Below are 13,987 nucleotides of genomic sequence, written 5' to 3'. Positions count from 1 at the left end.
GGCTGGATGAGAAATCAAGCACCTTACAACACGCAGTCTTGAATACAAGCGAGTTTCCCGGATCACAAACAGGAGAGAGGATTGGAATAAAAATTCATGAAATGCTGGCTAACTAGGGCATCTCCGCCTCAAAAGTCCATCTTATATGGCGGGATAATGCAGCACATATGACAAAACGTCTAGACGACGCGGAATTTCCAAACGTTGGATGTTTTATCCATACTCACCATTTTGTGATACGCTTTATAGTGTCAAAAAGTTATCAAAGATATTATTTCAAATTCAAGAAATGTGGTTACACATTTCAATCACTAACTTCTGGTGTGTAACAGATTGGTTGAGATTCAAGGCAAATATGATTTACCTAAACGAAAGCTGCTGCAAGACGTTCGCACCCGCTGGAAATCCACGTTCTACATGTTGCAACGCATGGTTGAGCAACGAGCTACTGTAACCTATTATGCAGGCCTGGTAGCGGGTCACTTTTTAGTGACTTGGTCACTTTTTTCGGGCTAGTCACTAAAAAGTCTCTTTTTTCGACCTCAAGTCACTAAAGTCACTTTTTCTCGCAAAAAGTCACTATTTTCAACTATTTTGAAACTATTGACTAAACTCGTTGGTAGTTAATATGCAAAAATGTATGCAGAAACATCCCAAAACAGTGATTTGCAGTTGGACTGCACAATTTTCGATCAAGAATCATGATACTAATTCAGTTCTTGTAGAATTCAATACAGAATGTTATGCTGAAAACCGCGAGAAGATTAGAGTTTATTAGACAAAGATATAAGCATTTTACTGGAGTGCTGTAGGGGTGAATTTATTTCTTTTCAAAGGTAAAAGAAACGAAATTTGCTTGAACCCCACTTCAGAGAAATTCTAATAACTTAGCCGGGCAAACTCTAATCTTCTAGCGGTTTTCTGCATAACATTCTGTGTTAAATTCTTCACGATCTGAATGAGTATCATAGTTCTTCATCGTAAATTGTGCCGTACAACTGCAATTCACTGTTTTTGGATGTTTCTGCATACATTTTGGCATATAAACTTCCAACGAGTTTAGCATCGCCCAAACGTTGACCGATTTGGCTGAAACTTTGTCCAGAGCATCAGGGCATCAAATAGGGCCGAATAAGAGGGCGGCTCATCAAAAAAATTGTAAAAAGTTTTTCCTATACTAATTTGAGCCACCCTAATATGCATATAAACTGCATATAAACTTCCAACGAGATTAGCATCGCCCAAACGTTGACTGATTTGGCTGAAACTTTGTCCAGAGCATCAGGGCATCAAATAGGGCCGAATAAAAGGGCGGCCCATCAACAAATTTCAAAAAGTGTTTTTTGAGCCACCCTAATACGCACCTCAAGTTGGAAAATCTGCGTATTATGGAGTAAAAATATTTAAAAATTCAGAGAGCATGGTCCTCATTACAAGCAGGAGGTCGAACGTTCAATCCCAAGCTCTTTGTACATGAATCTTTATAATTTTTGTATCGTTTTCTACCAAAACGATTCTACTGTTGTTCCTGTCGCACTAAAATTTCCAAAAACATCCGTGACACCTATGACAAATCGTTAGAGTTCTCTGCATCTTTCTTAAGTAGGCAGCTAATCCAATGATCGTAATTTTTACTTATTCTCACGAGAAGAGAATGCTCATTCACGCAGATATTCGCCGAGAAATAATTTTCAGGAAAGAAAAACAGGTGTTGAGAGTGATAACTATATTTCGATCACTTCCAGTGGCGTAAAAATTTGATTTGCTTACAGACTACTCATAGTTTTAAGTTGTCCTGCTTTTTACTGATATTGAGTAAAATTTCCGTGGGGTTAAAAGAGAGGGCAATAATTTTACTTAGTCACTGAGTAGATAAAAGTTACCGAGTATGATTTTCATTTTTCTTCTGAGCTCGTTCTAAGAGAAAAGAGTGGCGAGTGAAAGATGTTTTCCGCCACAAATTACAAAAAAAATATTCTCCTTCGACCCAAAAACGCTTGATTTCGTCTCATCGAACTTGCAATTGAAATTGTAAGTCACTATTTGGTCACTTTTTCTGCAACTGAAAGTCACTATTTGGTCCTTTTTTTCGTCAGCTTTGGTCACTATAAAGTCACTATTTTGAGTGGCTTCGGTCGCTACCAGCCCTGATTATGCTGGAGAGGTATCCTTGATCAAGAATTTGACTGAATTCGAATGAATTCAATCATATTCTTGAGCTTTTGAGCCCATTCGAAGAAATAACGAGAATAGTAAGTTCGAAAGATTCATGTATTTCTGAGGTAATTCCATACGTCTCAGTGCTCAAGTTATTTCTGTTGAGTTAACTAAACAAACTTTATTGCGCAGCATGAACACTCGACCCAAACACATCGCCGATGAAAATGTTTATGTTTTGCGACAGCTTTAGATTCAAGGTTTAAACTTAATTTCATCCCTGAGCACAATCGTCACCCAATCATCGATCAAATCACTACTGAAATTCTTGATACTTGTAAGATGCAAATACCAGATGAACATACGCCTGAACCAGTTGAATTACTAGACAACTTATTCGGATTTCGGAAATGCTTTTATGAAATTGGAGCGAATTTGCCAAAAATCACCAATCCATCAAGTCGTATAATCAAGAACGAATTAGAACAGTATATATATCAGAAAAAATATCGAACGGAAGCAAAACCCTTACTCTTGGTGGACTGTTACCAGGCACACCACATCTTTTCAAAACAGGTCTGCGATACCTATCAGCTCCAGCGAGTACTACCTACAGTGGTAAGCGAACGATTATTTTCCACTGAAGGTCTTCTATATGAGCAGCATCGGAATCGCCTACTTCCTGACAATGGAGAAATATCTGAAACGTAACTTTGAGTACCTACCAAGAAGTTACTACTCAAACACATTTTGATTTGAGATAATTTCAAATAAACAAAAAAATACGTTGTAGGTTAGTTTTATTTCTATTCGGTTATTATTCGGCATATTCGGCCGAATAACTAAGCATATTATTCGGCGAGCCGAATATTCACCTAAACCCTAAACCAAAATTCGCATCATATTCGGCCCGAATATTCGGCACATCTCTATTAAAAATGTTATTATACTGAAAAGAGCATACAGCCGAAAATATCGTGCAGCCGAACTGGTTCTTTGGTAAAAAAAAAATCGTTCGGCCACATAGGTCATTTGGGTGAAAGCGCCGTTTGGCCGAATGGATCCACATTTTCAAAATGATCTTTTTCGCCAATCGACCCTTCCCACCACGCGTCATTTTTGGTCACTTGGCTAAACGGTCAAACTACTTGTTCTGAATAACCATTTTTGGTCAAACGTTCAATTTGGCCAATTGGAATTCGGATAGATGGATTTCAGCTCAACGTGTCATTCGGTCCCGTCAAAGCATTCCTTAACATGGCTTTTCGACGAATGACTCCCGGCCAAGCGACCCTTTCTTTCTTTGAACGATTGGAATTTCCAATTCCGTGGAATTTCCAAAGATTTTTTATGTACGATGCAATGAATTTCCCGCAAAAATCCGATGAAAATTTAAAATCCGTTGAAAAAAAGTTTTTCGAGAAACTTTAAAATTTAATGTAGAAATTCTGAAGAATTTTAGTATAAATTCCGGAAAATTCTTCGTAGAAAATCAATAGAAATAAATAAAAAAATCCTGTGCGTATTCCAACGAATTTCAAGTTTTTTTTAGAAACTTCCGAGAATTTCTCTTTAGATTCTTCGTGGAAGTCCTTTGTAGCCTACTTAGTTATAAAAGCATACTGAGGGTCATGGGTTCGTGTCCCATCGATGTGGTCACCTCGAATATATTTTTCAAATCAAAAATCTTCTACATAATCTACATATTCACATCTGAGTTTTTCAGAACATAGTAAATTAACTATGTGGGGTGGCTAATACCCGAAATATAGACAACAAACTTTTATTGAACTGAAGAAATTCTTGTTGAAATCCATATTAAAAATTTCAAAGACTTTTTTTTAAAATTCCAGAGAGTTGCCCATGAACATTTTTAATAGTTTTCCGCGGAACGAATTCCAAACAATTTGGCTTTGAAATCCCGCGTATATAACCCATATCAATATATATAATTTATAATTCAATTCCCATATTTTATTTGTTTTTTTTTTATTATTTCAAACAGATACCTTGCCATCAAGTTCCAAGAAATGGAAGAGAAGATGCAGAAGCAACGAGCTAAGGGTAAACAGGTGACCAAACCCCGTCCAGATATTGAAAACGACGACCTAAATGGCAACAAACTGGAGGACAACGATGACCGGTACAACCAAAATCAACCGCACCCGGTCCAGTACGTGACGGAAAATGCCCTGGATGCGACGGCTCCAAGCGCGGCCAGTATAGTGTCCGCCACGACGCCGGTTACTCTGGAGGATATCGACGCCGAGTATGACCGGTCCTCCAGTGGATCGAGTACCGCAGCTACCGCCGCGGGAGACACCGAATCGGGAGAGGCGGCATTGCCGCACAGTGCCCCCATTGTGGTGACTGCTCCCAGCGCCCCTGCTAGTTCTACGGGGGCGGAAGACATTGAAGTGGCGGACCGCACCCCGGTGACGGTGATAGGGGAACCAATGGCCCCGCAGGCGCGATACGGATCGCAAGATCCGAACTCGGTACGACCCGCGCGACCGAGTGTAATGCAAGCGCTGCGGGAGGTGCGAATCGAGGTGAAAAACGACGGCACCAGCGGCCATCTAACGCCAAGCCGCGGTTACGGAGAATAGAACGTGTTAAAAGTCGATTGCAATGCCTGTGAATAGTTAGTTAATTATGTTTCCTAATTTTGCAAATGGCACGTTCAGAAATTTAACCAATTTCTGGGGGATTCTCCGTGATTGAGAATTTTCGTCATTAATCCAGAGATGGTTGAACATGTTAATTAAATATCGTATTACCTATATGTGTGCGCGAGTATATCTAATTGAGATGCTTAGAATGCGACTTATTTTTGAATGATTTAGCTGTTTGATGTAAACTAGTAAATTCCGTTGAACGGTTTAATTTGAAGCATTCAATTAACTTGCTGTAACTCCGTGTACACTTTGGTAATTTGTACAGTTCGATACGGCATTTATTTGAAGATAGAGTTATGCAATAGAAACTACTTGTGAAATGATTATAAACCGAAAGTTTATTTAAAAAATAATTCGCATTCAGCTATTATCAAAATGTTCATGTTACTCATGCCAGACAATCGTATCAAAAGTATGTAGGCAACGACTTTATTTATATCGTTTTAAAACAAAAACTGCCTTTTTCCAACACATATAATATATTATATGTCTTTAAATACCTATTAGTCTCTAAATTTTCGATTCGTTCATCATGTGATTAATCTCTCGCGGTAATTTATCGTCGTTCACGTCCCAGTCGTGTGTCAGCATCATGCTGTGGCTGTTTTGATAACAACCACTTGTTGCTTCTGCTTTACCGGCTTGTGCGAGCCGACAAGGTGTGGAATTGGCTTCGTCGATTCTTTTCCACGCTCCCGAACTCATGACAACATGACGGATAGGTATTGAACTAGTTACCCTTTATTTGTAGAACAAGTCACTGAGTTTGAAATTCAATTTATTATATGTAATTAAGTAAATAAGACCCATTGCAATGAATTAATGAGAATGCGTGTTTGAGAAAACATAAAGCAGATTTCATATAAAAAATCGGTATGTGAGAATTCTAATTGGAATGAATTATATGTAAGTTTGGATTGTTGGTTTAGATTGGGCAAATATGAGTTGATCAATGAACTTGCCCAATCAAAAAGCAACATAAGCGCGAAGATATCAGAATGACAACACGAATAAATGGATAAAATGGTAAAAACACAATAGAAATATGAATCGACTGCCGATCGAAAAACGAGTTAAAGCCATAAATCATAAAAAAGCTAGATTTAAGCAACTATGAAAAAAAAAAAAACATTTGTGACAGCCTGACAGTTCGTCAAAGTGTAATAAATTTTTCAAAAACAATAAAAACGTTATAAATTTAAACAATGAAAGAACATCCTTCATCTTCGCAAATTGATTGAGACCTGGTGGTTCATGCCGTGAAATTGAACCCAATTTTACACATGCTAAATGAGGCAATAAACGATTTGTACTGCGAAAGTTATTCTCAATAAACTAAACAAAAACTAAAGTTATGGGTAACTTGTCTTTCAAAGACTTAAGAGTTAAGACACACAGAATCTTTATAAAAATGAAAGGCTTGAGAGTTACATATACTAACATATCAAATGGCTTCCCTTTATAGGAAAAATATTGAAACTGCAAAAAATTTCGTGTTTATGTTAAAAGTTGCCTACAATCAAGTGACATAGAAAATGACTTCAAAGTGTGCATTATCTCGAAAGATTCTCGATTTATCATGGGTGAGCAATTCCACACCTCATTGTCAGTTATCACATCCAGCTGACATTTGAGGTTATATTCGAAGCGCCCGGCAGGTATGCAATCAAAATCATTATTTTCAACTAAAATGATAAAAAGTTCCGATCGACTCACCTTTCTTCCTTGTACGTTCATTGCGTACGCCTGCTCCAAATCCTTGATGAGCGGTTTCAGCCGCGGTTGAGTCTCCCGGTTGATGTCCACCAAGTTTGCACAATAATGGGACGAGTGACTTTCATTCCGACAGGTGACACAAACACGTACCTCACAGTTGGTACAGAACAAACCGGTCGTCAGCTTGTGGTCATCACAAATGCTCACATCCCCCTGCATCCACTTTTTCGCCGTCAAGGAGCACAGCTTGTGCTTCGAAAGAATCTTCCCGACACGATGGATCTTCTCGAAGCAATCCCGACACAGGGCTATGCCGCACTCGTAGCAGTAGTGGCGCGTACGAGCTATATTACACTCGTAGCATTCCTTATCGTCGTCTTCTTCAACGTCCCGGTTTTCCCCCGGTGCCAAGGGACCCAACGGTGAGACGGGCGCCAAACGGGAAATCGCATGTTGGCGCTGGTAAAGGAAACCCAGCATTTGGTAGCTGTGCTGCAGTTGGTCATACACGCGACGTTTCTTATCCAAAACGGTACGGATGTTGCAAATTCGACAAACAGCCGCCTGGTTTGGCCCATGTACCATATCCGATATGCATCGTTCGCACATCAGATGATCACATTTCAAAATAAACGCTCGCCGAGATATTCCTTGCCGGACTGAAAGGAAAAACGCGAATAAATCAAACACGCAATTTTCGGAAAACAAGCTTCCTTCTTACCGTAGCTGGAACTGTAAGCTTGATGACACTTCGGGCATTGCGGGGCGGAACGCCAGGTCAAGGTATGATCCGAGCGCAACAAATTATCCACGTTGTCGAACGACATTGTTCGGTTTATTCAAATCTCACAACCGCGGTTTACGACAAAACAATTCGCGACCAAACCGAAAAACACTCACGATGGCGTTGTTCACCTCCGAACTCTACAATCAATTCCGGGATAATCGAATTAAATCGCGAATTTACCCTTCACTATCGTCGGTATGATAAAATGAGGAAAATACACAAGTTTAATTTCTGTAAAACCTTTGTTTTGATGCTACGAAATTCGATTTCTTCTGGCTAAACAACAACACGAGACGATGATTACCGGCAAACTAATCGACGACCGACTGATGGTGCTTGAACGAACGAAACGGTGTGCGGTGGAGATGGAGAAGCGCGCGGGAAAAAATCGACGAACATCATGATGCGCGTGTCAGTGATGCCAGTGTGACTGAAGTTTGTGTGAAATGATGGTGATGTTAGGATCTGTCTCATTTGGAGAATTAAACTTAAAAGTGACAGTTCGAAAATTAAAAAATCACCCCGTTATAAGAATGGCTGGTGCTACCCAGCAATTCCAATAGGACATCGATGCAAAATGATTCGATATCTGTCAAAAGTAATCTTGCTCTGCGAGCAGGGTTATTTGATAATTATTGAAATGTCACTTTTAAGTTTAATTTCAGTTTAATTATCCAATTGAGACAGACCCTTAATCTGCGATCTCAGGGTCTGTCTCATTTGGAGAATTAAACTTAAAAGTGACAGTTCGAAAATTAAAAAATCACCCCGTAATAAGAATGGCTGGTGCTACCCAGCAATTCCAATAGGACATCGATGGAAAATGATTCGATATCTGTCAAAAGTAATCTTGCTCTGCGAGCAGGGTTATTTGATAATTATTTAAATGTCACTTTTAAGTTTAATTTCAGTTTAATTATCCAATTGAGACAGACCCTCAGTCTCAGATGAATATTTAAATAATGTTATTTAAGTTTGTGGTTTGTTGCATCTTGTTGCATAAGGCATTTTACGTGACAGGTCGAAATTGCTGTTGTTTCGTGTTTACTTTGACAATACGTGGGAACCCGTTTGTTTGATCATTTCGCGCTGAACATTCCAATAGGTCGCTTCATCAATATAGGACTATAGGACTTAAGAACAAAGTTTTTCATACATGATTTCCATTATGTGTCGCTAGATTATTCATACCATTGCATTCTAACCAGGCTACTGACATCCTATTGTTTAGCCCATCGCCAGATCGTAGCCAGGATGTCCTGGGCTATAATTTTTTTTCATACTGCGTTTCAATGATGACAGCGGTCTATGTCTATTGATGATGATGACACCGTGCTTGTCACCGGGTCGATTCTAACCATACAATTCTGAAGAAAACACAATTAAAAAGTTACCAAAAAGTTACATGTTTCATGAAATCTCGGGTACTTATTCAAAAGGACGTATGTGATTTTGTTAACAAAGATTCAAACGTCGATTTGTCCAATCTGATGGCACTCTCACGCAAACCAACACCACCAACAGGTAGCAGGGCTTCCGCTACCAGTTTGTGGTGATGGTTTGCGTGGGAGTGCTATCAGATTGGACAAATCGACGTTTGAATCTTTGTTTACAAAATCGCATACGTCCTTTTGAATAAGTACCCGAGAAATATCGCCTACATCAGGATTCTCGGATAAAAAGTATAATAGAATTACATATGTATACATAAAAATCATAAGATTACAATACATTTTATTGGTGAACATTAAATTCTACTGTTCTTCTATTATACCAATTAAATAATAAGGATGAAACGCCTGTCATCCGCGGTACAATTAGGGTCTCGCCGACATTTCTCACCAACACGAACGCAGGTTCGTGGTTGCAAACAATCCCATTTGATTTTGCCGTGACAGCTGCTCGTGGTTGCAAACAAACCGAGTAAAAGTGTGAGTGAAACGTGCGTGTACGTACACGATCGCTGAAAGCCTAATGGCACTCTACCCAATATCGTTTTAGGTACTTCTGTTTTTGGAATGGAGGTAATAAACTATAGAGGAAGATTGTCACTGTCCTAATCGCCAGACTGGCGAAACATATTTTGCGATAGAGGTAATTGTAAATCCGCCAATATTCCAAAGGCTGATTACCAAGCTGTATTTTGCTTACTGTTGGAGATTAGCCAACCAATTGACGGGTGAATTTCCGAGATATTAATACAGGTGAGGAACGACCGGAACGAGAGGATTTATGTTCTTATCCTAGTATTAATATATTCCTGCAATGATATTACATCTTACAGACTACAATCGTTACAATGTAGATAACGGTTTTACACCGTCCTGAATTAAGTTCAATGTTGTTTTTATCTATTTGCACTTACGTTTAGTCCCGTTTGTCCTACGTTTACGGGAAGGAATCTAGGCTTCGAATCACCGGGGGTCTACTCACAAACTAGTGCTGTGTGACTAAATAAATCCGTACTAAAATAGCCGTTGAATAAGTTCATGTAAATAGTTCGATTAATAGTAGTTACCTTTGCACGTAGATATAGATATAGAAAGGATTTTAGGTTAAGTATTTAGATACTTTAGGCAAGCACTGTGGAATAGATATTTAGTTTAGAATAACAAGATTTCAAGGCATGTTCAATTTAGGATACTACCTAGTAAACTTCTGTAGATTAGCACGATTTCTTGATTTCACTTCTTTATAGAATAAGTATAATTTAGGAGCTAAGAAGCTATGAGTTTAGTTTTAATCTTTCAACGATAAACTGCGTGTTTTGATTCTCGATCGAATACAAAGCTAGTTTTTACAAAGGCATTCAATCATGGGCAATATAATGGATGGGAAGGTGTGTCATAATCACTACTTTGCATCTATGTGTGTTTTGGGTGATAGGGTGCGCATTTACGCTAGGGGCGTATTCAACACTCCCCCGGGTACGCTGACCATAGGATCAGCTTACTGTTGTACGCATCTTACATCTAAAACGGCCAGCTTTGATACAGGACGCTCGAATACTCCGTTGACTGTTCTCACGGTTGCTGACCTTACCTGCTTAACTTTACTGTTGATGTTAGTTTGGATGACCTTACCTTTGGGCCAACACATTCTGGGTAACTTCGGATCTGCGATGACAACTATATCGTCAATCTCGATTGGCTTCAGGTACTCGTACCATTTAGTCCTGCGTGTGATTTCTGGCAAATAGTCACTCAGCCAACGCTTCCAGAACAGGTTAGCTAGTTGTTGAGACATTCGCCAGTTTCTTCGTAGCATTTTACCTCTGTCGTCCAGAGCACATAGGGGCTTCGTCCCGTCAGATGACCCCAGAAGGAAGTGATTAGGGGTAAGCGCAGCTGCAGATTCGTCATCTACCGGGACGTATGTTAGTGGCCGAGAGTTAACCGTGTTCTCGATCTCAGTTAGAAGATTTCGCAGGATCTCGTCATTGGGCTTGTGCAGGGGGCGAATTTCCATTAGGTTGCGCTTCACGGTACCAATAAGGCGTTCCCAACTACCGCCCATGTGTGGCGAAGCTGGTGGGATGAACTTCCAAGATATTTCAGTGCTACTAAACTCCTTCATAATCTCGTCCTGATTGATTGTCGTCGCAGCCTCTAGTAATTCGCGACTAGCGCCTATGAAGTAGATGGTCTTTGGTGTACCTCTGCGTGCTACGAAGTTACGGAGCCCCATGATGCAGGAATCGGTACTCAGAGTATGCACCACTTCGATATGGATGGCTCGAATGGTTAGGCATGTAATCAACATTCCCCACCGTTTCTCGGCCATTATTGGAGGCCTTGGTACGGCACGATGATTCTTACAGTATTGACAGTTGTAGCGTATCTTCGCATACGTCGCACGTAGACGAGGTATGCAGTATCTCTGTCTGAGTTCATTTATCGTGGTTTCGTGATTTATGTGGTGGTACTTATTATGATAATGTGAAATTATGAGTGAGGTGGTGTGGTGGTCGCGTGGGAGAATTATCGGGTTTTTAGCGTCTTCGGTTGCTAAACTGCAGGCACTTATCCTTCCTCGCATTCGCAGTAGACCTTGGTCGTCTAGCCAGGGAGTCATGCAGTTTGTCGGTCCATTCATGGAGTCCTTGAGAGCAGCTATTTCGGATGGGTAAACTTCTCGCTGGACTTGACGTATAACGGAACGTTCGGCGATCTGCAACTCCTCCGTAGATAACGGATTTCTTCTGTATTTTTCTACGACAGTTTGCGATAAAACGATGAACGAACGCGGATATCGTGATTAGCCGCTTCCAACTAGAGACGTGGATTGCCGGACTCGAGATGGCGTGGTGAGTTAAAAGACGGGGGCGAAGCTCCGTATCCGTCTGGCTGTTTCTTGCTAATTGAGATGGCCATTCTTTCTCTGGTTGCTGCAGGAATTGTGGTCCATTAAACCATCTGGAATCTGTAGTCATATCTGGCAGCTTTCCCCACTTTGTTCCTTCATCTGCGACATTGAGCTTTGTGGGAACCCAGCGCCATTGATCTAGTTCTGTTGCTTCCAATATTTCGCTGACTCGGCATGCAACAAACGGTGTGTACCGGCGATGATCTGAGTATAACCAACAGATTACATCCCGAGAGTCAGAGTGATAGAACAGTTTGCTCACATTGAACGAGAGAGAATCGAGTACAGTACAGGAGAGTCTTGTTCCGATAACAGCTGCCATAAGCTCGAGCCGTGGGATCGAGTGATATTTTAGCGGGGCGACTCTTGTTTTGGCGGCGACTAGACAGCAGTGAACGGCTTCATCTTGAACGAATCGAAGGTAGCATGCAGCGGCCATACCATTCTCGCTAGAGTCTACAAATGTATGTAGTTGTACCTCGTAGTATTTCGGGGCTAGCTGGGGACAAAAACACCGTTTTATTTTAACTTGCTCTACCAAGGGCAGCACGTTAAGCCAACTACACCATTTGCCAAAGGCATTGTCGTCAATCTTCTGGTCCCATTGGATTCCGCTTCGCCAGATTTCTTGCAGAAGTATTTTCAAAAACATCAAGAATGGTGCGATAAGGCCTAGCGGATCAAATATCGTCATTAGAACTCGTAGAACCTCCCGTTTCGTAAATCGGCGATTACCTTCCCACAAGTCTGTATCGTAACGATCCCATTTGACCTTGAAGGTGAAGACGTCTGTAGAGGTACACCACCACATTCCAAGTACTTTTTCTGTTGTCATCTGTGGTGAGAGGTCTAAGCTTTTTTCCTCGTCGGTACTTCCATGCATGCATTCCAGGACACGCCGAGAATTAGTGGTCCAATTTCGGATTTCGAACCCGCCCTGTGAGTGCACGAACTTCACGTCCCGAGCTAGTTTGATGGCTTCCTCTTCAGTGTCCACGCTAACCAACATATCATCTACATAATGTCTGTTCTCTATCACATCCACTGCTGCTGGATAGTCTTGAGCAAAGCGAGCGGCGTTCAATCTCATTACGTACTGGGCACAGCTAGGGGAGCAGCAAGCACCGAAGGTCATCACGCACATCGCGTAGGTCGCTATCTGGCCGTTATCGTCTCTCCAGTAGAAGCGTTGACACTGTTGGTCTTCATTCCGGATGAGAACTTGATGAAACATCTCCCGTATGTCACCTGTCAGAGCTATGGGGTGCTCTCGAAATCTAGTCAACACAGCAAACAGGGATGAGGAGTTTTCTTAGCCTTTCAATAACGCTGAGTTGAGTGAGGTCCCAAAAGCCTCAGCAGCCGCGTCCCAAACTATTCTCACCTTGTCTGGCTTGCGTGGGTTTGTTACTGGGAACATGGGAAGGTACCAGATGCGATGAAATGATTGGCGTAGCTCGTCCTCGGATAACTTTCGTATGTAACCTTTGTTAAGGTGTTCGGATATTTTCTCCCTCAGTATGTTTGCGAGTGCTTCGTCCTTCTTCATGCGCTTCTCGAGACAGTAAAAACGTCGTATAGCCATCGCTTGGCTGTCCGGCAGACGGATTGAGTCGTGGCGCCAGAGTAAACCGGTTTCGTAGCGTTGTCCTATGAGCTTGGTTTGTGATTGAAGAAGAGATTGTGCTCGTTGATCGTCAACAGACAGACTTATTTCCTGGGGCTTCATAATCCCCATGCTGTCCAGTGCAAAATACTCTTTAATAGTTTGGTGCAGATCGTCGTCGGATTGTCGATAGTTCTCACTAGAACCTATATGGTAGACAGAGTGCACCGGACTGGTTGCAGATTCTGCTGTACCAGCACCACCGTCCAGCCTAATCGAGTTTTGATAGCTACAGGATCATTCGGCTTTCCTTCGCGGCACTTGAGAGCGATGCTGAGATGCTGGTTCTTCAGTCCGATTAACATTCGAGGTCGAACGCCATGGTATGAGTCAATTGGAATTCCCTTTAGATGAGAGTGTAGTGAAGAAAGCTCCTCCATATCCATAGTTTGATGTGGAAGTAGAAGTTCTTTTACGGTACGCACACCGCTGATGGCGAATCTTTTGGACCCATTTCGTGAGCCGGCTATTTCTAGCTCGATAACCTTCGACTTAACCTCTTGACGCTGCGTTCCCCCGGTCCAGTGTAGACAAAGGGATCTTATTTCTCCGTTCAGCTGTAGCTCGTGGGCTAACTCTTCGTCAAGTAACGTAAGATCAGAACCGTCGTCCAGGAAT

At 41.3% G+C, this 13,987-nt stretch overlaps 3 protein-coding genes across 3 annotated transcripts in view; 1 reads left to right on the top strand and 2 right to left on the bottom strand.

Moving 5' to 3' along the window:
• Positions 1-6,003, top strand: part of LOC134205596 (uncharacterized) — a 41,548-nt gene extending 35,545 nt beyond the window's left edge. The window contains exon 6 of the mRNA XM_062680975.1: positions 4,163-6,003. Within this exon, the coding sequence (XP_062536959.1) occupies positions 4,163-4,766 (604 nt within the window). The 3' untranslated portion in view covers positions 4,767-6,003. The remainder of the gene's footprint in view (positions 1-4,162) is intronic.
• A 329-nt stretch (positions 6,004-6,332) lies between these two features.
• LOC134206818 (uncharacterized) lies at positions 6,333-7,672 on the bottom strand. The gene is made up of 2 exons (XM_062682548.1): positions 7,273-7,672; positions 6,333-7,210 (listed from the first exon to the last, which is right to left on the bottom strand). The coding sequence occupies exons 1-2, from the start codon at positions 7,376-7,378 to the stop codon at positions 6,333-6,335; spliced, it is 984 nt and encodes a 327-aa protein (XP_062538532.1). The 5' UTR covers positions 7,379-7,672.
• Positions 7,673-11,329: 3,657 nt separating this feature from the next.
• Positions 11,330-12,937, bottom strand: LOC134206817 (uncharacterized). Its single transcript, XM_062682547.1, has one exon. It carries the CDS (start codon positions 12,935-12,937, stop codon positions 11,330-11,332), a length of 1,608 nt encoding a protein of 535 aa, XP_062538531.1.
• Between the last annotated feature and the right edge of the window lie 1,050 nt (positions 12,938-13,987).

Source organism: Armigeres subalbatus, chromosome 1 (genome assembly GCF_024139115.2).
Source record: "Armigeres subalbatus isolate Guangzhou_Male chromosome 1, GZ_Asu_2, whole genome shotgun sequence".
In the NCBI taxonomy this organism is placed as follows: Eukaryota; Metazoa; Arthropoda; class Insecta; order Diptera; family Culicidae; genus Armigeres; species Armigeres subalbatus.
The sequence above is the reverse complement of the archived record's forward strand: the minus strand, read 5'-3'. Positions and strand labels throughout refer to the sequence as shown.